We start from the raw sequence: 24,737 nt of genomic DNA, 5'->3' as shown, positions 1-24,737 counted from the left end.
GCTGCGGTTCGTCCACGCTGGTTCCTCAGGCCTCCCTCTCAGCCTAAGCGCTCCTTCCTCAGGCTTTTTCCAGCTGCCTGTCTCAAATAATCTTTCCTTGTCTCTCTTTGTCAAATACCTATTTATTTCCTCCATTGCACTCATGACAGTCTAAAATATTGATTTTTTTACCCTCTGGTATTTATTACTCCCATTGAAATGTAAGCTCTAGGAGAACAGGTGTTTTATTTTATAACTCCTGCATATACTATGGCGTCTGACACAGAGTAGGTGTTTAATAAACATTTATTGACTAAAAAAAAGAAAAAAATGAATGAATGGGAAAAGAACACAGCAAGGACTATTGGTCATAATGAAATGTGGAAAATTAAAAGTAACTATTCACCGAAGGAATGCTGTATACACATAAGTTCATCTTATGATTCTGCATAACTATAACTCAGAGGAAAAAATGCTCTATGTATGGTAAGAAATATCCTCACCATTGCAGCCCAGCAACGTATCCACACATATCCGTGTGCCCAAAATTATATTTTTATGTATATTAAAAATATTTATACTGGATTCAGCATTCAAGAATGCAATTGGAATACAACACTGGTTGGAAGATATATTTGCAGGCTCAGAAAATTGTGGGAGGATATTTTGGCAAAACTTTTGGGACATAATTGGATATAGCTAATTTCTAACAGATTAAGATGTGGATGGTTGAGGAGTAACTGGTTTTAAAAAAAGAAAATGTAGGATTGGATATAAGACAGAACAAGGCAGGCAGTCTGAAAGTTTGTGATAAAAGTGGAGGTGAAAGTAAAGAGGAATATAATAGGATTCAGTCTGGGGCCACTGTAGGTGTGTCCTGCATAGAGGGATTTAACTCGGTCGGTCCTTAGGTGCTCAGGCAGTGATGGAACGGGGGGTGGTGGGGAAGCACAGGTGGAAGCCTGCCACTGGTGGCCTCTGGCCTTCAGAGAAGCAGGACTTTGCTCCTGATGCCCAGGGTAGGAACTGCCAGGCACATCTGCCAGTGGTCACGGCCGCCTGCAGAGCCAAGGCAGGCAAACATGTGCGTGCGCCGGAGGACACTGCACAAGTTCAGTTCCGTCGAAGTCAGTGCATTCAGGTCCCATGCAAGTGTCTCTCTGAGGCAGAAACTAAATTGGAACCCAGACGGCAGGAGATTCTGGGGAAAGTAGTTCTTAGGCTTTGAGTCCCCGAGATGTAGGGGAGTGGAATGGTATGGTGGAAATGGTACCAATATGGCACAATATGAGAGAACAGGAAATATTTGTCACCACATTAAAACACTATTTCTGGCTAATTTCATTAGATATATTCCTCACAAAAATAATGGGCAACAGTTACTAAGGGCACTATGTTGAGAGCTTTTCATGCATCATCTCATTAAGTTTCACAACTGTACAAAATGAAGCTAGTGTCTCTATTTTAGAAACAAGAAATCAAGACTTAGAAATGTACAGTAACTTGTTCCAAATTGAAGAACTAGTAAGCAGAAGATCTGAACTTGGTACTTAGGGCTACCTGCCTACAAAGCCAATGTCTTTTAGTCCTTACACTACAGTATTTGCTACTCGCTAGTCAGTTATTAAATTTCTTTATTAACCATAGCGCAAGCCTCAATGTAGAACTTCCCAGTCATCTTACAAATGTACACCATTAAGTTGGTGTAAATACCTCATTTCTACTGGAAGGAAAAAACAACTAACAAATCTTCCAAAAAAACCAGTCCTCCCATAAAGGGCAGTATCTTAATGAGAGAGGAGAATACATTATTAGAAGAAATGTAATATAGTATCTCCTGTATTTAGAATGGAATTTTATGGTATGAGCTAATTTTTATAGACTGATAAATTGTCTTCTGTTATAAAGCCACTTTATAGAATCTAAAGGTTTGAGGGAACATTCATATTTGAAGAATCTTCACGATCCCTTCTAATAGCATCTGAACCAGGGGTGGCCCAGCTTCTGCCTAAGAACTTTCAATGGGTTCAACTCTTAGAACTATGGGGGCAGAGGGAAGAGCACACAGGATGTTTGCACAAAGACAAGTTTGCGATGCCTGGAAGCTGCTTAGTCAGTTTTGTGTCAATGTAGCAAGCGGAGTGCTAAGCTAGAGGCTGCAAGTATTGGTACCAGTCAGCTTTTGCTGCCTGACCTGGTCAACTTGTAAGAGGTTTACAGTTTACAGCTTGGGTGTCTGTGGTGGATACAAGATGGTCAGGGATTATTTGTTACTCCTCCTCTTGAAAAGTGGAGTCTAGGCGCTTTCCTCTGGAGTCAGCTATCTTCTGTGGCTGCAGTGACCAACAGAATCACCATGCACAGGTACAGCCTAACTAGATTGGCAGCCCCCCTGTTCTTGCGATACTGTCTTTGGGACCCAGGACGAATGACTGAAGGAATTCACCTATCTTGAGACTGGCATGCTGGAGGGACTATGTGACTGGTAAGCCCAGTGTTTTTCCTCTCTTACAAGGCCCTGGATGTGTCGTTAAGCCTCCTCACACTAGCCCTTTCACCAGCTGAATGACCTTGAGGTCACTACTGTTGAGTGACCTTAGGTGATGCATGTGGAGCAGAAGAATAACCTCACTGGTCCAGGAGCAAACTCCTGACCTAGAACACTATGAACTGTGATAAAACTGTTATTTTTAAGTTACTGAGTTTGAGGTGCTTTGTTATATAGCAGTAGATAACTGGAAAGTGTCTGTAGGATAGTTGAGGGTTTTCTGATCTAGACTGGTGTCAGCCGATCTTACCTAGGCTTGCTCAAGTGTCTGTAGGACTATTGGGAACTTTCATTTGGATTGTGTTTGGCTAGGGTGGCTTATTTGAGACAGCTCTGCTCCATGTGTCTCCTATCTTCTTTGGACCAGTAAGCTTGCATAGCCTTCCAATGGCAATGGCTAAAGTCCACCAGAGTAAGTTGAAACAGAGCAGGGCTCTTGAGACCTAGGCTTGGTAATGGCACCCTGTCATTTTCACTTCATTCGATTGGCCAAAGTCACATGGCTAACCTCCAAGTCAAGGGATTGCAGTACAGACCTCATTTCTTTTTTGGGAGACTGTGCAAGACCCATCTATCCAAGAGTGTGAGTACAGGTAGGGGTGGACATTTAGAGACAATAATGCAATTGTTTACCTCATTTTAGTTTAGCAAACATTTATGGGATATGTTATTTGCAAATATTATGCTAGTCATTTGGAACACAAAAAACTAGAGACCCAACTTTCTGCTCTTTAAATGCTTACAGTCTAGGCAACCTTCAGGATGAAGGGCTTACTGTGTTTAGGTTGATGGGGGACCTAAGCTTGCTTTTAGTTCTTTACTTCTAACCTCGCTCTGAAGATTTATACCTGCATTAAACTTCAGACTTGGCATTTGAATTATGTTTTTATCGTTTTAGTGGCTTAAAATTTGGAAAGAAGTCCTTACTTGCTTGAGTCATGGAATTTTGGGTCTATGTTTTTTCCCAAACATTAAAACATTTTCAATTAAAAATTAATGACATATATGCACTGTCAGTCAGGTTGCTGTCAATATTTGCTCCACTGATTTTCAAAAGTCTTCTTGCTTTCCTCATCTAAACATTCTTGGGGAGCCTCATGATGGTCTTTGAGGAGTGACTATGTTACCCTTTAACATCTGTATTTAAGTTAGGGAGCAGGAAGCTGCCATGCAAGGAAAACATACGTGAGGGCAGACCACACCCCAACCAGGGATGCTGAACACTATCCCGATATTGGTTAGTTCTGCTCACTCCTTTTTCTAGCCCTTTGTTCTCTTGTTGGACATGCTGTGTTCCCTCTGTGACTGGGTCTGTCCCACACTCGTATGTCAGAGACATGCTTCTAGTCAGAGACTAGGATGTTAGCAACAAACTTCTCATTTCCCCTCTCCTTCATGTCTCCCAAGTTTGCATTCTTGTCTCCTTTTTTCCACTGAAGGGTCTGGAGTTGAGCTCCATAGAGTGTCCAACTCAGTTCATTCTGTAGCATCTCTTACCTCTGCTTAATCCCCAGACAGCCTGTGGGAAGGGCATGGGCTGAGTTGGGCATCAAAAGGATCTAAGTTTTAACTCCAGCTCCACTGCTTCCTAACACTGTGGTCTCATGCAAGCTACTTGGTCTCTCTGGGCCTCGGTTTTATAATCTGTTAAATGGGCAAAGCAAACCTTATTTTGCATGTATGATGTCATTGCAATAACAATTACAAAGTACTTGCACAGTGCCTACATTGTTCTCATTGTTAGTTTCCTTTCTCTCCCTGCCCCGACATGCATCTCTCATTGGCCACCTCAGGACTGGCTCATCAAGAGGCCATCACATACTTTTAGAGTCAAACTTAATTTGTATGCATAGACTAATAACAGGTATGTTTTCATATGACCTCATTTGTATAAGAGAACACAAGCAATGTTTAAGAGCATTACACTCACCATTAATTTACAGCAAAGTGGTGAGGAATTAAAAGTTACCAACATTTCACATTGGATATTTGCTTTGGCTTGATGTTTACTGCAGACAAAATCCTTAGAGATTGGGCCAGCTTTTACTTTTCTTTATATTCTATCACCCAGCACGGGACCTGGCACACCTCAGATGCTTAAATGTTTGTTGAGCAAATGAATGTTTCATGGAATGGAATTGTATGAACTAATGAAGTTTTAATGATTTCATATAGAAACTGTGTATTTATGTTGTCTGGTTTTTGTTGGGACTCAGTCTGGCTGGCTCATGCGTAGTAACCGCATTTTCTGTGCTCGCGATTGCGCGGGCTCAGGCCCTGAGGCTGTGGGTCTGTGTTTGGAGGGATGCCGTGAGACCCTCTGCCCTTCCCACTTTCCTCTCTGCTGTTGTTGTGTCTCATCTTTCCTACTAGATTGTAAAGTCCCTGAGGACAGAGTCCATGGCTTTGATTCGCTCACCACAGGTAATTTCTCAGGGCTTGAGAAATCGTTAGTTTTCAGTAAGTATTGGGCAAAGGAAAGTTAACATTTTTTGAATTTTTGTATCTTTGTCTTTGTTCATCTGTTTTTTTTTTGTGCTGATTTATGTTGGTCTTCTCTATAGCTCTTCCTTTGGTCCTACCCTTGGTTTTATTGTTTTTTAATCTCATAAATGCCACATGATTTGTGGGAAAGTATGGAGGCTTTGAAATTAAACAGACTCAATTTAAGTTCTGAATTTATAACTTACTGGTTGTGTGATTTTGAGCCAGGTAGTTGCTCTTGGTGCCAGTTTCCTCATCCGTGAAGGTGAAGGATAGTGTGTCACCTGCCTGGTGGGGCTGCTTGGAAAACTGATTGGATTGATGAGTGTAAGGCTCCTGCTCGTGGTAGGGGATCTATAGAGAGCAGGTGTTATTACTATCTTCATTTCCCTTCTCTTTACTCTGCTGCTATTTTTTCTAACTACTACTTTATTTTCCAATGAAAAGAAAAGTGTTAATCTTTACCTCTGGCTCTTCTGCTAGCAGCCTCTGGAATGCTGGGAATTGCTGGGGAATGAAATACTACGAACTACCAAAATTTCAATTCACAGGAACCCTTATATCACTTTAAACATTGATGAAACCCCTAATAAGAATAACTACTATTTACCCCATTAAAATAATACAAGGATAAAGATGAGTTTTCAGGGGAAAAAACTCCACAAATTTTAAAACAAAGAATTAGAGAATTAAATGACACATGAAGAATCTAAGGACATAGAATGTATTTAAATTTATGTTTTTTAAAAATTCACTCTCCCCATTCATCACAATGGAGTCTAAAAAATTGCTTTCACAACAGGATCACTATCCCTAGTAGATTTAAGGACTAGTTTACTCGTATTTTCTCAAAATAATTGAGTTTGCTGGAATAAGCCATTCAGCTCAATATTTTTCATCTTTCTCTAATACAAATGTATTTGATTCCTATAAATCTGAGTGAGGTCAGTCAGGAAATTATACATATTTGTTTTCCTGGTGCATATGAGTTATTAAGTCATGTTGCACTTATTATAGATCATGTTTGCTATTTGGCAAGATAATTAGAATGACTGAGAACAGTATTTTAGAACATGTAATACAAGGAAAACAACCAGCAAGTAGAATTGAAGCAAATGTTCCCTATAATAAATGCTCTAAGTAAATATTTCATTGTGATTCAAACACACATTTGCATATAAAATACATAAAATATCATTTAATATTATATATAATCTTCAGTCTTATGGTTCCTATATATGTATATATTCTCTCATATAAGTTCTTGTTCATATTACTTTCCACTTGGATCTCATGTAATTCGTGCATGTATTCCCATTTTTTCTTCCTATTCTAGCTCAATTATGTGGATGTTTTCTTGGCTTTGTACTATTTTAATTATTTTGGCTATGGCTGGTATGGACACAATAGCAAAGACCACACCATATATCAAATTTACGAAGAAACCTGAGGAGAAAGAGATGCTGAAGGGACGAAAGCCCCCCAGTGCCCTGCCTCCGGGGGGAGAAGAGACCCCCATCACAGAAGTGGCCCGGACGGCGGAACCAACCCCCAACCCCTCGGTCCAAGAACCTGCCTTCGGCACAGCCACTCTCTTCCCCTTTGGAAACTTCACTCTGGATACGGCCGATTTCTTTTTGAACTGCTGCGATTGTTGTTCATCTGTACCAGGGCAGAAAGGAGAACCTGGCGAGGCTGGAAAGTCAGGTATTTGGAAATAGATAAAGCCACATTTCTCCCTTACACATCCTTAGAGTTGAGAGGTGGGTTGGAGGTAGAATTGCCCCAAGGGTTTCTACATTGTGATGAACAGGGGGATAAGCCTAGGGGTAACGTTTGACAAAGGCAAACAGGTACTGTGTGCCCTAAAGTGGCAGCTACTAGTCTTGTGCATGGCTATTAATAAATATTGAAATTAAATAAAATTAAAAATTCAGTTCCTCAATCACACTAGCCATATTTCAAGTGCTCAGTAGCCACATAGGGCCAGTGGTTACCTTATTGGTCAGCATGGCCATCATTGCAGAAACTTCTGCTGGGCGATGCTGGTTAGAGCGGAGACCAGGCCTACTGGCCCCAGCACTGGTGTGCCGCTCTCCAAGTTACACATGTTCGTGACCAGTATAATCTTTTCATTAAAGGCCAATGTAAAAAGGGAAAATGAAAATTCTGTTATCTGGTAGGGCTGTACGCTGACTGATGGATTTTTGGAGTGCTATTTGTAGTTAGGATTAGAAATGGAATGCCTCTGAGGTGGAGAATAAAGCCAGGATTCAGTTTGCTTCTCATTGAAATTCTGAGTCAACACTGTATCTTTGCCCAGCAATTTTCTCCATTGAACGTCATGGTTACATATTTCAAACTTTCAGATGTCTTTCATATATACATTATGAATGTACTCTCAGTTTTATTGTAATATATTTCAGCTTTTACATGTCATATAGCAGAGAATTCAAGGTAGAAATGAGATCAGAATGCCGCTATGCAATCTCACTATGCCCTAAAAAATTACATATAAATATTTATTGTGTTTTTCTTGAAGAATTTAAAGTTATAAAATCAAGAATTACACATCCTCATTAAGGCTTTCATTCATTTCATTCTGTTGTGGGAACCTATCTGGAAATGTGCTCAATAGTTATGCAGAGCTGAAACGGAAGGGTAACGGAGCTGGGCAATGGTCTCGGCCACCAACAGTTCAGGGTTGCAGAAACACTATTGGAAATGTAATGAGACTGAGAAAATTATATTTACCAGGATTTCTCTTAGTATCATATCTGGTTGGCAGCTGCTTGGGAATAAAACCCCCCAAGGTCAAGTAAACACAGCTGGTTGTTAAACTGTCTTCTAATGCTGTGGGTCTGTAACATCAAGGCTGTGTTTTACTCACTGGTGGATTTAGCTGCTTCATTCTCAGAGCTCAGCCCTTCCTGTAAATTTGTGTGACAAATACTCTGAGGGTGTGCCAAGTCATTAGTTTACTGAGGGCACTCATGTGTCTTAGTCTGACTGGTTCTGAAAGAGCACCATGCGTAGGAGCTAAGCATGCTGAGTCTCCCATGGTCTTGCCTTGGGGAAACTTCCTTACTTCTCTAAGTCTGAATTTCTAAAATAGTAAAATGGGGGTAACAGTAATCCCAGCTTCACTGAGTCATCAAGACAACTGAATGACTGACTTCATATGTGTAAGGACTCGATAGGGTGCCGGGAATTGAATAAGTGCTCAACAATTGGGTTTATTGTTTCAGTTAGCTGTAGCAGGAGACTTTCTCTACCTCCTGAAATACACTGAGCCTGATAGGGTCCTGTTCTTGGGATAACTAGAGAGGTATTTTGGCTTTATCAGTGTTTTCAAAAACACAACTTAAAAAAATAGAAATCTAGTATGAGAGCCTCATTAAATAAACTTGAAAATAACTCATATCCTAATTTGTTCATGGAGTATTAGCTTATGCCATTTTCTCAGGGATGTATCCTTTGATTCTTTACATCACTAACTACAGGGTGATAATATCTACATTTGTGAGGCTATTGGTTCAATGTTTATCTTTTGTGGACTCTCAGCTCTATGAAGGTAGGGACTGCTGGAATGTTTTTTTTAAGTTTTGTATAAATCTTTTTAAAAATTATAGTTGACATACAATATTGCATTAGTTTCAACACAGTGATTCAACATTCATATACCTTACAAAGTGATCAGCATGTAAGTATCTGTAATGGTATATAGTGATGATATTACTGACTATTTTCTTTAGCCGTACATTACACGCCCATAGTTTACTTTATAATTGGGAGTTTATAATTTCAATCCGCCGCCCTTTTACTGATCCCTCCATCCCCTCCCGCTCTGGCAACCCTCAGTTTGTTCCAGGTGCTCCTGGAATGTTGATGGCTGATTCCTGATACCTAGTAGGATGCTTGGTTTACAGGAAGCCTCAGCTATAGTTCCTGAATGAATGCATACATGAGTGAGCAGGAAAACCAAACGTGCTAGGTATTGTGGTTTTACTTTCAATCAGAAAGTGTGGTCCACTCAAGGCTAAGGGTCAGGGAATCATTCAGTTCTTGTTGTTTGACACAGCACTGCTTCCCTGAATCCTCACTGACAAGGACTAATGCGCCCAATTTATCTATTCAGGTAGTACAAAATTGCAAATTAAACAAAATATTGTCATTAGAATTCTCTAATAGTTTATTCTCACCCAGATTTTATCATTTGGACACTGACAGTCATTAGTCTTAATAAATGACTCCTTTATTCTCCCCTGAATTACTATATCTTGAAAGAGAAGTGTTTTTTTTTTGCCTTAATGGTTTTCATATCTCATTTCTAGGTCCTGAGGGAAAGGCTGGTAATATGGGGGTCCCAGGGCCACCAGGAGTCATTGGACCCCAAGGTCCAAAAGGCCAGAAAGGAGAGAAAGGTAGGTAATTATACAGATTTCATGTCAAAACTCAAGGGATGTTCTGAATCACTTTTAGGACAGCAGTTTGCTAAGTTAATACAAGATTCTTGCAGGTGGATTAATTAAAAAAATGTAAATTTGGTTAAGCATATTGTGAGTTATATTTTATATAAAAATATTAATTTATAAATATCCAATTGGGAAATTTTAAACTTGCCTGGTGACATATCGCACCCACATGGGCACACACATATTTTCTGTCTCTCATTGGTCTCACAGCTGACCCAGTGACTGGACATCCTCTCTAGAGAAGGGTCCCTCCCTATGTCTTCCTCATGATGCAAATTAATTACATACTAGTCAGAACTAACTAGGGTAGGCAATCCTATTCCATTTAGATGTACAGCCTGTCTGCAAAGGAGAATACGAAGTATCCCTCAGCTCACACTCAAATCGAGGGCAGTGTCCCTGGGGGAAGAGAGCTGAATGCAAGTGGATGCTGTCAAGCATGTAGCAGTGACTGGTCACTTCACCTCACCTGAAAATTGAGGGAAATAGACTAGATATTTTTTTTATACCATTTACTTTCAAAAAAGATTTATAGTCACATAACTATAGATCTTTCACAGCTCTTTTCTAACTCAGAAACTCTATAATTCTATAGATGTAAAAAACAGTAAAGAAGGCATTCTGCCTGGAAAATCCTGGTTCTGTAAAAAGCTTCAAGGGATTGAGGGAAGGTTACAGATTCACTGGGACCTTCAGAAATTCCTCAGTGAATACCGCCAGCTCCTACAAATACCATCTATCCATCAAGTTAAATATTTTAGCCTCAGTGTCAGATGTCAAAAGACCTAATATCATCTATACATCACCCTCCACATGGCTTAGGAACTGCCTAACTCATTTCTAGTGGAACGTTCAGTGAAGTAAATACTCAGCAAAGAGGCTAAGGTACGAGAGAGCTACTTCACACTTGTCAGTTACGTGATTTTCATTCTTGGAAACATTTAATCCTTTTGTGGCTGAACTATATTAGCAGAAATCTCTGTGAAATGAAGATGAGTGATGAACCTCCCAAGTGATTCATACATTAGCCAGACTTCTGGAAGTAGAAGACAAAAACAGGGAAGTATCCTAAGATAAGGTTCTGAAGGCCATGCTTTGAAGGAGGATCAAAGGTAGAAATTCATTCAGCCAGTCTATAGCATGGCCACTCCACTTCCCTTTCACTTCCAGACTTAGTCTGAAGTCTTAGTTCAGATCGAAAGTTTTTTTTTTTTTTAAAAAAAAAGTGACCTGAGTGACTGCATTCTGGCTAATCACAACCTAATTGAGGAAATTCAGTGCAAGCGTTTAAAATCCTTAAATGAACTTGAGGACCAGAGTAACTCTGCAGTGAAGGTCAGTATATGAGCGTGGACAGGGCTGGGAATAGAAATGGCCCTTCACTTCCATTCAGGGTGAGTTTATCTCCAAATGTGCACAGACATTTTCCTGATGGCCTTAGAGTTAATTTACAAATTTTGAATTTTATGTGGAATGGCAATGGAGGAGCTGGCTGTTTGGAAAATTGCTGGGTGACTTAGGGTGGGATTTTGTCACTGCTCTTGTGAAATTTGGGGGAATCTTCGCTTAGGACTTTTAATTTGATTTACAGTTTTCTTTTTCTTGACAAACAGAAACAAAAAATGTTAGTTATATATAAATAATGTGGTTGGTTAATCAATGCCAACCAATGTACTACATAGTCATGGTTGACGCTGTTCAAATTTCCGAACTTGTTTGTACTTCAGTTTCTTCTGTGATAAAAGTGATGATAAAAATATCTGTTTTACCATTCTTGAAGGGAGATGTTATAAACTTACTTAAATTAAAAGTGTTCTAATTGGTGAAATGTGCTCTGTTATATGAGAGACTGTATTAATATCAAATAAAAATTAACATTAAATTCAAAAGGCTGGATTAAATTATAAAAGTCATGTACAGAGTTTGGAACATTACCTGGTGCAAAGTAGATGATCAATAAGAGTTAGCTAATATTGCTATTATCATTTACAATTAAAATAAGTCTAGTATAGCAACACCAATAGGATGGGCCCTCAGCCAGGTCCAGTATAAAAATCCATTTTGCGGCAAATATTTGAACACCCTGATTAAAACTTTTAAAATACAATTTCTCCCGGTACTATAATTTGTCCAAAAGGCAGGTGAAAAATTTTCCAAACAAAATAAAAATTGGCTTTTCTCAATGCTCTATGTCGAGGACAGTATATTCTTCTCCTAGACGGGTTTCGGCCCGGTTTGTTTTAGCCCACCGCACAGCGTTGTGCTCTGCGTCAAACTCTTGTGGGGCATGGCACAACTTCTCGGGCATTGTGGGGAATGTAAAGAGGAGGGCGTTTTAGCTGCCACTCAAAATCCATGACGGGAAAAACCCAGACATGTGCGTGTGTAGCACGAGGCAGAGCTGAGAGCTCCGCGAGAGACCCGAAGAGTGGCGGAGACGCTGCCGGGGCAGCCGGGCTCTGTCTGGGGAGGTCGGCACTCACCCCAAGCCCCCTGTACACGGCTTACGGCCAACCGGGGCGCAGTGTTCCTAATGGCGCTCCGTAACCTTTCCCTGTATTGTTTGACTTTATTATTTTTTATTGCATTTTGGGGTGACATTGGTTAATAAAATGATACAGGTTTCAGGTATACAATTCTATAAATACATCACCTGTGTATTTGTATCACGTGTTCTCCAGCCCAACCATATTGTTTTACTTCTATCCATTTTGGTGAAGGGAGCATTGGAATGCAACATGGTTGAGATATGGATGTTAGTTTTATCATAACTAATATAATTAGGGGGAAGTTAATCTTGGCATCATTTTAGGATTTAAGGGAGAACGTGGGGACCAAGGAACAAGCGGCGTTCCGGGATACCCAGGAAAACCGGGAGAGCCAGGTAGGGTATAAACTTCATCCATTGTAGCATGTGAACTGTATCACGTGTGCAGCGTAGCCCCTAATTTTCTTCCTGTTTGTATGCAAAGTTATCAGGAGATAAGAGATATGCCTTCTGATTTATATATATATATGTATATATATAAATTGCTATTGTTTTTCTGATAGTGCAGTGTACTGGTTACCTTGGAGTGTGGGTACAGGGCTAGGAATGTGGAGATTAAGTGAAGGCATTTGAGCTCTGTTCCTGTCTCCAGCTGTCTTTGGGACAAGACCCCTGAATTCTGGGTTTTGACTTCTTTGCCTGAAAGGTTTTGGTTTTGGCTGAACAATACAGAGATTTAGGAGAATACTTGGTTTGGGCTAAAATGCAAGTGTAGTGGAATAACGCGGGCAACTGCAGTTTTACTACTCTTTATTATCTTAAAAGTAAAATAAAAATAAAACTAGATACACGAGACCTAAATATAAGCTATGATTTCTCAGTGGCGTTAGCTCTTCCCGTTACGGGACAGATGTGTGATGTGAATGGCTCGGGGTGAGCATCTCGCTTCGGTAAGAGGGGTGAAAGGACAAGAGGTTTCCCGGTTTCCAGCCCCAGCGGGTAGGTTTTGTTCCTGTTTTGTGAGCTCGGTAGTAATGGCACGTTGTTCATAGCCTACGTGGTCCTTAAACATCATTTGCATTTTCCATTTCAGGTGGAGTCGGTCCTAAAGGGGATAAAGGAGACGTTGGACTGGCGGGAGTGAAAGGACAGAAAGGCTCAAAGGGGGAGACATTTGTAAACGCTACCAAAGGAGAGAAAGGAGACCGAGGGGCTGTGGGCTCACCGGGCTTGAGTGGAGAGCCTGGGGACAAGGGGGAGAAGGGGGAGATGGGGGAGAAGGGCTACTGTGGGAATTCTGGAGAGAGGGGGGGAAAGGGCGAAAAAGGGGAGGTGGGGATGAAGGGAGAAAAAGGTAGCAAAGGAGATATTGGGGTGGAAGGCAAAAGGGGCCCAGAGGGCTTGCCTGGAGCCCGAGGCCACTCGGGGGCAAAAGGACAAAAGGGGGAGTTAGGTCCTCCTGGTCTCATGGGACCTGTGGGGCCAAAGGGTGAGCTTGGGAGCAAAGGGGTCCGAGGGTCTATTGGGAAGAAAGGCTCCCGGGGCCTTAAAGGCTCCAAGGGGGAGGTGGCCCGCGTCCCCCGGGCGGCTTTCAGTGCTGCTTTATCGAAGCCTTTCCCTCCCCCCAACGTTCCTATCAAATTTGACAAGGTTTTCTATAACGACCAAGGGAATTACAGCCCTGTCACCGGGAAATTTAACTGTAGTGTTCCTGGGGCATATGTATTTTCCTACCACGTCACGGTGAGTGGCCGCCCCGCTCGGATCAGCCTGGTGGCCTGGAATAAGAAGCAGGTCAAGTCCAGGGAAACGCTCTATGGTCATGAGATAGACCAGGCCTCTCTCCTCATCATCCTGAAGTTAAGTGCAGGGGACCAAGTTTGGCTGGAAGTTTCCAAAGATTGGAATGGCCTGTATGTCAGCCCCGAGGATGACAGCATTTTTACTGGGTTCCTTTTGTACCCAGAGGAAACTTCCAGAATTTCTCCATAAACTTGTGTCTTAACACTGTAGTTTGGAGTCAGTGGAATATGTCAGGTAACAGAATAGTGCTATTGAAAAAATAACTTTCATTATTTTTTATCACGATAAAAATACAGAAAAAATGATATCACTTAAGGTTCATTGCTATTGCTATTTTAAGGTGTCATCTTTAAAAATAGTTACCTATCTGTATTTGAGGGCAGATGTCTAGTTACTCAGTAGATAGCTTTTTCATTTAATGGCATTACAATGCATTTCATTAAATGCATTGTAAAGGCATTTCTCAAGCCATTTAAGTAATTAACATTTGTATACAAGAAATAAAGGAGATTTATAATTAATAAATATATTCTTCCTGAAAATCTTTTATATCTCATATAAGTGCATGTAATTCTTTTCTGTGAGAACATGAGGCTACCAGTTGACACATCATGATGGGCAGGTATCACTGAAAAGTTTCTAACTCTGTTAGGAGGGTTGCCTGCCAACTAAATGGAACTATGGTCGTATTAGTCTAATTTGGGAAGAATACACAGAAAGAATGGTCAAGACTAGCTAAACTATCTTTACTATTAATCAGTATGTAAAGGTTTGCTTATAAAAAGCCTGTGTTTTATGGACTTATGTGATGGGTAAAAGGTAAAAAGAAAGTTAATAAAAGTGTTGCTCAGTTGAATCATAGCAAAGACCCAGCCATTCTTCACAGTATTGTGCTGAGAAGAACGGAATGTTTCCCCAATGATTCCAAAGTGAAATTAGAGTATTAGTGATCTGAGTATTTAGCCCTTTCTTCATGGAAGAACATTTAATTTGGATAAATTCTTTGGCTTTATTATCATCATCTCTATAATAATTAATTCCTACTATTCAGTGATAACACTGCTGGAACAGGTGGGCATCAGGGAATTCATTTGCAGTGTGAATATTTAATAACTGAATATATAATAACAGGCTCATTTTGAAAGGAATGAACATATTGAATCTAAATCGAATTGGAGTCAAAAATGCATGTAGTTAGGCAGATTTGCAAATCAGAGAGTGGGTAATGGGGAACTTTCTGGTCTTGCCCTTCCAGATGAACAAATCTGGCAGTTGTTATTGTGAGTTGACAATGCTATTTTCCATATCTCCCTCTTGAAGATTCACAAGGCATATTATTGTACCCCAAGGTTCCCTCAGTAAAGAAATATAGCTTTGTTTTAACTAAGGGTCCCATTTTTATTTTGAGTACAGACTCATCAAATAACACACTGTGGAATAGCATTGTGTAGGATGCTAATTTTAGAAATTCTGCATTAATTTCTTAGTCGAAGACTGCCCAGCAGGCTGGGGTAAGTTCAGTCTTGACATTTTCCCCTTCCTTGACCAGTTTTTCTCTATTTAGACTGCAATATTGTTTAGTCAGGCTTTGTTTATATTCGTCAGAGGGAGAATAAGATAACTCACATGATTAAAATAGTGATGCTTTCACTTAGAATTTTTTCTTTTCCATTTTGAGGACTGGGTGTTAAAGCCATTTATATATATGTGTGTGTGTATACATACATATGTATATGTATATGTGTGTGTATCTATGTGTATATGCATATATATTCATTTCACATCAAAAGATGTGATGTCAAAGGCAGCTGGGCAGAGGACCAATGAGGGAGCAGTGACTTGTGTGGAGGATATATGACATCCAGTGCTTTCTTCCACATGTGGTAAACATTTTATAGGAAGTCTTAAGTTAAGCATCCAGGGTTGGTGGTTAATCATGAACTTTTTCAGGGTATACACCCCAAGGAAGTTCTTAGCTTTTAAAGTGGCTTGAGAGGTGGCTTCTAGGTAGTTTCTGCCACTTTTTGCTGTGAGAGGGAAGTGCCACAACAGTGTTCCCTTTTTCAACTCTATCATGTCTCCCACCTTGTTGAAAGCACATAAATAAAGACGGGATCACTCCCATCCCCAGGATTTGAACACAGCCCCTACCTACCCCTACCCTAATGACTGCCAATTTCCAGATCTCTCCCCTGTATGCCTGCCTTGAGTATTAAACTGATGAGAGTTAAACTGACATCTCAGACATAACACAACTAAACCAAGCTTCTCAAATTCCCCTCCAGCTGCCCCTCCCAGATCCTGCCCTGAGTAATTCACAGAATGACCACTTCTGGGGTTGCTCAGGCCAGAAACCTGTCATTTGATTTTTCCCTTTCACACTTAAATGCAACCTATTAGGAAATCCTTTCGTTTCTTTCTTCAAAATGTATCCAGAATCTTCTTCCATCACCCCAGCCAAACCACCATTATCTATACCTGGATTATTTATAGAAACAACCTCCAAACTGGATCCCCTAAGCCAAAAGGCGTTTAGGGTTAAAATACAAATGGGATCCAATATTACATATATTTAAAATTTCAAACTTGTAAATCAAGCTAATAAATAGTTACTTATAACATTGCAAATTCTCCTACTTTAATGTATAATTTTATATTGATAAAGTAAAAAAAAAGAATTCTATGGTTTTTGTATGATTGGCAGTAAATAAAATACAAAAAAGATGACCAAATTACTGTTGTGCATGTCCAGCAGTTCTGTTAGCAGGCAGGTGAGGTTTGGGTGGGTAATGAGGGAAAAACATTAACTCATGAATTACTATATATTTATCCCATTGATGTTATTTTAAAACTTACTTTTATCAAAGTATGTTTTAAAAATAAAAATGTCCAAATAATGTATGTGCAATGGACAGTTTTGTTGAATTAGACCACTTTTGTTGAGTCATTGTATTTTTTTAATTTTTAAAAGATTTCATTTATTTATTTTCAGAGAGAAGGGAAGGGAGGGGGGAAAGAGGGAGAGAAACATCAATGTTCGGTTGCCTTTCACGTGACCCCTACTGGGGACCTGGCCTGCAACCCAGGCATGTGCCCTGACTGTGAATTGAACCAGTGACCCTTTGACTTGCAGGCCCACGCTCAATCCGCTGAGCCACACCAGCCAGGGCTAGTCATTGTATTTTAATATTATATTTTAAAAGTTAATTTCAACTTGGTGAAACTGCTCAGATGAATTAGCAATCAGGTTTGGAAATGAACCATGACTTTTGCATCATGTTCAAATATTGTAACTGGGGTTGCATATGATATATTATCACTATTATAAACAATACTGCAAAATATCTAAATTTCACCATATAAACTGTGATCACTATATTGCCATTTTCATCACCTCTTCAAACAGTATTCTAAAATCTAAATCCATCATGAGTTGTCAGTCTGGACCTGTACAAATACAAATTTAGAGAGATATGAATTATTTAATATGTTTAGCCATTAAGTCTGCAATTGTCACAAACACTAGGCAATTCATGAACATCTCAAGAATGATGAACTAGAACACAATAAAAAGCAAGAAAATGAATGCTCAGCACAAATGAGATGTAATACTTTGTGATCCATGGCATTTATACTCTCCAAGAGGAAGTAGATTACTTCTATGTCTCTTAATTAAGCACATCCAATGTTCAAATCCTCCCCATACTGCAAAGCTGTGTCTATCTCCCAAGTTTACAAAAATACAGCCCATTAATCATGATGGCCATTTGTAAGCAATCGCCTTTTGTTTGGTGCACATAGGGCAGGAGACACGGAGACCAGCTTCCCTGGGGCCTGAAAGGTGGCGGTCATAGGAGCACATGGTTGGACCACAGGCTCTGCAGTACTGGAATTGAGCCCTGATCTCTAATAAACATGCCCTGGCTACTATCATAAATTTACATGTGGTTGTCTGTTTGTTTTATGTAGAACTTCCTAAAGCATGGAGCCCAGGACAGGGGATTCTCTTGCTTGGTTCCAAAGGCAGTGTCACCTGTTTCTGCTCTGACTCCCTTAAACCAAAGCAATTCTATTAAAGGAAGATAGATCATCAAACTCCTCTGTTCAAAGCTTCTCGAAGCTCCCATCTCATCCAGAGAAGAAGCTGAATCCTTACTATGAGCAGAGAGGCCCCATGTGACCTGGCCCCTGCTTCCCTCTCACTGTCCCTCTTGCCATCTCCTCTACGCTTGCTCTGGGCATTGTCCTCAATGCTGTTCCTCAAATTCTCAAAGCATATTTCCGCTCAAGGCTTTGCATATACCATTCTACCTAAATGTCTCTTCCCACAAGTAACTTGCGTGATAGAACCCTTTCCTTCTCCCAAACCTATTTTTCTTTCTCCTTCTTTCTCTCTCCCTCTTTCTTTTTTCTTTCTTTTTCTCTCATCCTTTTTGTTTGTTCTATTACAGCTGTCCCTATTTTTCCCTTTTGCCCCCCTTCATCCAGCCCACACCTCTATCCCACAGTCAATCCCCTCAATGTCCAGGCATCATTCATCCATATTCTTCGTTTATTCTCTTCCCCTTCCTTTCACAATTCCCTGCCTCCTAATTCCCCTCTGACAGCTATCAGTCTGTTCTCTATTTCTGTGTCTCTGGTTCTATTTTTCTCGTTAGTATATTTTGTTCATTAGATTCCAGTTATAAGTGAGTTCATACGGTATTTATTTTTCACCGACTGGCTTACTTCACTTAGCATAATGCTCTCCAGTTCCATTCATGCTGACACAAAAGGTAGGAGCTCCTTCTTTCTTTCTGCTGTGTATTATTCCATTGTGTAAATGTAACACAATTTTTTAATTCACTCATTTACTGAGGGGCAGTTGGGCTGTTCCCAACACTTAGCTGTTGTAAATAGCACTGCTATGAGCATAAGGATACACAAGTTCTTTTGAATTGGTGTTTTGGGATTCTTAGGGTATATTTCCAGGAGTGGAATTGCTGGGTCATGTAAATATCAAATTTTCAATAAGGTATTTTTTTGACACTCAATTTTAAATGGCAGTCCCCATGCCCCACCCCTCTTCCCTGCTTTATTTTTCTTCGCAGGACTCATCACCTTCAAATGTATTATATTGCACTTACTGACCTTGTTTATTTTTGTTTTCCCACTGGAAGTAAGTTCCATGAGGCCAGGGATTTTTGTCCATTTATTGTTCGATCCTCAGCATGAGGACATTAAATACGGGTTTAGTGAATACAGATTGGTAGGGTCTACACCGACATGCTAGTTGTAGAGTCTCTATAAGGTGGTGCTCACAGATCTTCTTTGCTTTTGGTTTTCATCTTGGTTAAATACAAGCAAACACCAACCAAACCAATCTGTTGCAAAGTAAATAAAATGATAGTTTAAATTCCACAGTTAAGAAAACTGGCTTCGTGAAATACCATGTTTTAGTGTTTCAAAGAGCTACACATCTTTCTTTTGTTTTTTTTTTTTTCCTGTGGGGACATGGGACTACAGAATGGACATGAGCCATTCTATGGGTTTTTAGAACTATGAGAGGGGAGCATGTCTCTTGATATCTGGCTATGATGCTACTTCTGAATGGAGATCCAATTCATTTTTATCTCCCATCCAAGCCTAAAATAGGTCATCCTGTGTCCTGGGATACACTATAGTCTATAGCTGTAATTCCACTTACAAGAAGGTTTTAAGAAGAGGCAAGAAGAGTATAAGAAGGCTTAAACATGCTGTAAGACTTGGAAGAAGTTCTTATGGAGAAGAAAAAACAGAGCAATGAGGCTGCCAGTGACAAAGGCGGGTGGTCAAGAGAGAGAGACACATGTTGGAATTATGGAGTCATAATCACTGTAATTTCTTATGTCCTAAGAATGTGTCAGACACTGAGCTTTGTGTGTCCAAAGTGCCTTAAATAACATGTACTATGTTAGGTCATGGAAGCACAGAGCAGTTACACAATGTGCCAAAGACACCAGTGTGGTTGGTGGGGAGCCACAAACCCCAACCTTAATCAATAGAGCAGGGCAGAGTTTACTAAAAAGCTTAACACAGTTGGAACCTGGTGTAAAGGGAAGAGAATGGTAGTGGCCTTGTTCCTCAAGGCTATCACCCCACATGGGAAAGGGGGTGAGAGGAGGAACAAGAATCCACTAGTAGCTGAGCAGGTGGCGCAGGACAAGAGATAAGACCAGTGCTGATAACAGAGACTATAGTTAGATGCTATGATCAGCCTAATGTATAATCTATATGAATCCAGTGCAAAATTTTAGTAGGAGTACTTGATTGTTTTAGGAGCTACAGTGAAAGTATATTTATTGTTGTTTGAATTACATTGCATCTAGAATCACATTGCATCTAGAATCACATTGCATCTAGTAGAGATAGAGTGAGAGATTTGCATCTTTAGGGTCCTTCTTTCTGAGGTAGGAAGTGCATGGAAGTGTTTCTCTTGTCCTGAGCTTGTAGAAGGAGCTGAGGAAGCAGAAGCCTCCCTCTTTTACTCTGTGTAATGATTCATACATGTAGGGTTAGTGAGTGTCAGGCACTGTGTTTGGTACTGAGGATAAATTAGTGAACACAACAGGGAGAAAAACCCCTCTCTCTTCATAGAGCTTATGATGGGAAGGAATAAGAAATCTATAAACTACTAATTATATAATACCCCAGAAGGCAATGAATGCTATGGAGAACAATAAAGAAGGAAGGGAATTGGGAGGATCAGGATATGTGTAGGGGGTGAGAGGCATTTAAAATACAGGTCATAAAAGGCCTCATTGGGAATGTAATATTTGAGCTAAAATGTGAGGAACGCAAAATAGCAAGTCATGTGGATCTCTGAGAAAGCAGAGGAAACAAAAACAGAATATCCCTAAGGTTGGAGCTTGCCTGGCCAAAGGTCAGTGGGCCTACGGGAAGTGGAGGTGAGGTCAGAGAGGTAATGGGGCCATGCACTGCGTGGGACTCTAGGCTCTTGGAAAGACTTGGGCTTTTACTCTGAATTTGGTACATGTAAAGAAGCGCCACCCAGATCCCCTTCCAGGAAAAAACGAGATGCCCTCCTGAGGGGACAGTACTTAGCAGACAGCCTCTGACTGTCAGCTCCTTCGGGGTCTGCCCCAGCTGCACAGCTGTCCCAGGGTGGCCCAAGTCTGGTCATGGAGCAAGGTGGGTGAGTAAAGGCTGGGCCGTCTCTGCCCCTCCTCGTCGCCTGGATGGGCCACACTCGCTCCAGAGCTTCTGCCCGTTGGCCAAAGCTTTGCTGAGCCTTCGCTGCAGTTCAGTTCTTCCTGGCCCAGTTCTGCCTCCTTTCCCTTCTCTCCACAGCAGTTGATCCCGAATAAACCTTTTGTACCTCAGACTTTCTTTGCTCATCTGCTTCTGGAGACCCAACTGGTAATCATGAGATGTAATACGTGAGAGAAAGTTGTAGAGGGTACACTTTTGTAGACTACTTGTTCACTGTACAGCTACACATGTGCACACTTCCATGTCACACACACACTCACACATACCCCTCCATTTTGTTCTAGGTCAGGGCTGGAAGAATTAATTAGTTAATTGATTAATATTGGCATAACACTATTAGAAACTTTGAGCCTGATATTTAGATGCATAAAACCTCTGTTTTCTGGCTGTAGTGGTTAAGTGCAAAGACTCAGAGAGCAGATGAACTGGGTTAGAATTTTATTTGCTAATTGAGTTACCTTAAAGACACCTACTCTATTTGTGCCTCAGTTTTTTCACCTACAAAATGGAATTTTGGTGTTATAAATGAGTTTATATTGGCAAAAACTCAGAACCATGTTTGGTATATAGTAAGTGCTAAACAGATTTTTAAATAAAAAGCCAGCTTTATTTGAGTCAAATTTGAGAGAGGATATATTTTGTATATAGTATCAGGTGTATATTCACTTTTCAGCTGATAAGCTTGTAGGTGGGAAGGTGAAATCAGGACTGGTTTGGGCTCAGTGTAGTATCAGAGGTAAGAGTGTTGGGTGAAGTGAAGTCATGCATTTAATCAAGGTCTTTCTATACAACACCTGAGTAATTAAAAATAAAATGTCTTATAAAGGATACATAAAATAAAATACTACTCCTTTGAAGTGAGACTGAGGTTCACCCTTTACTCAAAATCACTGTTAATAGAGGTAATATACCAAAGTGCAGGAACTCACTTTCCTATTGAGGTACCCAGGACCACTGGATTGCCATGAGGACCGTGAGCTTCCTAGACACCTGAGTAAGGCACTGAATGAGAGCCTAACTAAAGATGGATGTTTGCTGGTCTGAAAGGTAATGGCAGTGACAAATGAGACTCCCAGTGGACTATAGCAAGGGGTAATGGCAGGAAATTGCACCGGCTGAGTGATTAAGGCAATATCAGTAGTCAGAAGGCAGCAGCGGGCAAGTGGCCTTGGTCTCACTGCTGCCTCATCTGATCTGCCTCGCAGGGTGATGCATCTGAAATGTGTCTGCAGGGCCCACAAACATGTTCCTCTCCTGCTTCCTTTTTTTCCCTGAGGATAAATGAGGGAGAAAAATTTTGGAATATCCAGATTCTTAGATGTCAGAACTATTGTCAAAGCAGCACACTCACTCTCCTTGGATGTTGAATGCAAGTTCAAATTGCTTCTGGAAGAAGGTTTTGTGAAGGTCTTACTCATTCATTTGAATTCAAACAAATTAATGAGCACCTACAATGTACCAGGCCCTGGGATCGATGCCAGGGAAATGAAGATGAAGGAGATAATTTCTTGTCTTCAAAGAAGTCACAGTCAAATAGAAGAGATGGGTGAGTGAAGACAATAGTTTCATCTTTTCTGTCTCAAAGATGGTCAAAGACCTATTGCCATAGCTGTTATAGAGGAAATTGAGAAAATACTTAATCCAGCAAGTTAGTTGATTGATGTTCTTATTTACCCCAGAAAGTACTAGGTAAGCAATTGATTTCAAAAGGTTTAGCCTCAGCTGGGGAAAAATGTAAACAAAGTATCCAAGAACAGTATTTTTCACAATTGGGTGTTACCATGTGGCACCCTAAATCTTGTTTCTAAGATTTTGGATTGACAAGCAGAAGACTGCAGAGCTCTGTCTGGACACCAGAAGTTGACTAGACAGAGTCAAGGACAAAGAAGGCAGACAGAAGCCTTCACCTGAGCCTGGAAAAGATCTCAATAATCACCTCATCAGCTCCTCTTGAAAGATGAGAATCCAAGGCCTGGATTCTGCTGCTCAAAGTGTTGACCCAAAGACCCACAGATTGTAACATTCACATTCCAATCAAATGCTTTTGATTTAAAACAGAAAAAAAAATATTGAGATATAATATACCTATAGAAAAGAGCACAGATGTTAAATGTGCAGCTCAGTGACTTTAAACAGATGCCTATACCCGAGAAATGAGCACCAGGTCATGTCCTGGAAAATTTCCAGTACCTGGCAAGGCTTCCTTATGCCCATATCCAGTAAATGACCCCACCCTACAAACACATTACCATGGATTAATTGTGCATGTTCCCGAACTTCGTATAAATGAAATGATGCAATTCATGCTCTTTTATGCCTGGCTTTCCCCCAACAGTCTTTCTGGGAGACCATCCATGATGCTGTGTGTATCACTAGTGCTTAAAATGTTGAACAGCTTTTCACGTGATGATTGGCTATTCGTACATCTTCTTTTGTGAAGTGCTTGTCCAGTTCTATTTTTTTATCTTGCCAAATTTTAGTTCATTTGTTTTTCTTATTGATGTATAGACGTTCTTCAGATGGTCTTCTGCCAAACTCCTGAGTTTTGATTCAGTTCTCTTTTTCTACAAGTGTGTTGATTTGTTTTTTGAGAACCCTGCTCCCATTCACTCTTTCCTCTTGGTTTCCCAAACTTTCAAACACAAGCTTCTCAGCTTCTCTGATGGTGCTCTATATTTGTAGGACTAAAATTGCTTCCAAAAAAGAAAACTAATGCTTAGATATAAGTGACTGAAATCCTTTGTTTGTTACTTTAGTCCCTAGGTATTTATCTTTTAAACGGAAGTGAAGCCAACCAACAGAATATCTGATGGCAGAATTTCAGAACTGAGAACACTGATGATACATTTTTTTGAGGTAGATTGGAGACAAGAATGCCCAATGAAAGGCACTTTTTGATATCTCTAAAATCTGAAAATGCTGTCATTTTTTGGAGTTTGGGACAATTATCTTTAAGGATAAATGTTGGACAGAGAAAAAAAGTATTTATCAACAAAGGATTGCTTCATTAAAAAAATATGAGACAGACTCATAGATGGAGAGTAGGCTGACAGCTCTAGATGGGGAAATTAAGGGGCTGGAGGGATTGAGCAAAAAAGAAAAAACTCAGAGACACAGAAAACAATGTGGTGATTGCAGGAAAGAGGGGGTGAGTGGAGGTGGGAGAAGGTATGGGGGGATAAATGCAATGGAAAAATGCAATAAAAATGAACTATTAAAATAAAGAACTTCATCTTTGGAAAAACAGAAAACCAAAAAACCTTGGATCATTGGTGTCAGGACTATTTTCAAAGATTGACCATCAGTGGCTTACTACCAGCTGGAAACCTTATGGTGCAAACTTCTGGGGAGGCTGTTGTATTAGAAACCACTGGCAACATTGCAATAATAATTTTCCAGGAGATTGCAAAGCATGCTTATAAAGTTAGTGAGTGGTGTTAGATTGGGAAGTGGAGTCTAACACCTTAGAGGCAAGAAAATGATTTAAGTAGACCCTGAAAGTGAGGGGGAAAAACAGCAAGAAAAAAAAGAAGAAAGAAGTGTCAATGAAGGCATTTTATGTGATAAGAAGGAGGGACCAAAGACAATGAAAAAAAATTTAAAAAGGGGTGTGTATGCCTGGTGAAATCCATGCAGTCTCCACTCATCCTTAAGAAAACAAGGTTCTGCCCTGGCTGCCATGGCTCAGTGGATTGAGTGCTGGCCTGTG

General features: G+C 40.3%; 1 protein-coding gene across 1 annotated transcript; it reads left to right on the top strand.

Annotated features, from left to right (window-relative positions):
- Positions 1-6,353: 6,353 nt before the first annotated feature.
- On the top strand, positions 6,354-14,053 carry OTOL1 (otolin 1). The gene is made up of 4 exons (XM_037046710.1): positions 6,354-6,718; positions 9,346-9,435; positions 12,299-12,370; positions 13,068-14,053. Exons 1-4 carry the CDS (start codon positions 6,355-6,357, stop codon positions 13,964-13,966), a joined length of 1,425 nt encoding a protein of 474 aa, XP_036902605.1. The 5' UTR covers position 6,354; the 3' UTR covers positions 13,967-14,053.
- Positions 14,054-24,737: the final 10,684 nt, after the last annotated feature.

Source organism: Sturnira hondurensis, unplaced genomic scaffold, assembly GCF_014824575.4.
Source record: "Sturnira hondurensis isolate 20B ecotype Veracruz unplaced genomic scaffold, ASM1482457v3 Scaffold0005279, whole genome shotgun sequence".
Classification (NCBI taxonomy): domain Eukaryota; kingdom Metazoa; phylum Chordata; class Mammalia; order Chiroptera; family Phyllostomidae; genus Sturnira; species Sturnira hondurensis.
The sequence above is the reverse complement of the archived record's forward strand: the minus strand, read 5'-3'. Positions and strand labels throughout refer to the sequence as shown.

Bases quoted from the DNA above. Each gene is read 5' to 3' on its own strand.
- OTOL1 (XM_037046710.1), top strand. From the start codon at position 6,355: ATGTGGATGTTTTCTTGGCTTTGTACTATTTTAATTATTTTGGCTATG. The intron at 9,436-12,298 runs GTAGGTAATTAT...GCATCATTTTAG, and splicing joins AGGCCAGAAAGGAGAGAAAG to GATTTAAGGGAGAACGTGGG. The intron at 12,371-13,067 runs GTAGGGTATAAA...TTTCCATTTCAG, and splicing joins AGGAAAACCGGGAGAGCCAG to GTGGAGTCGGTCCTAAAGGG.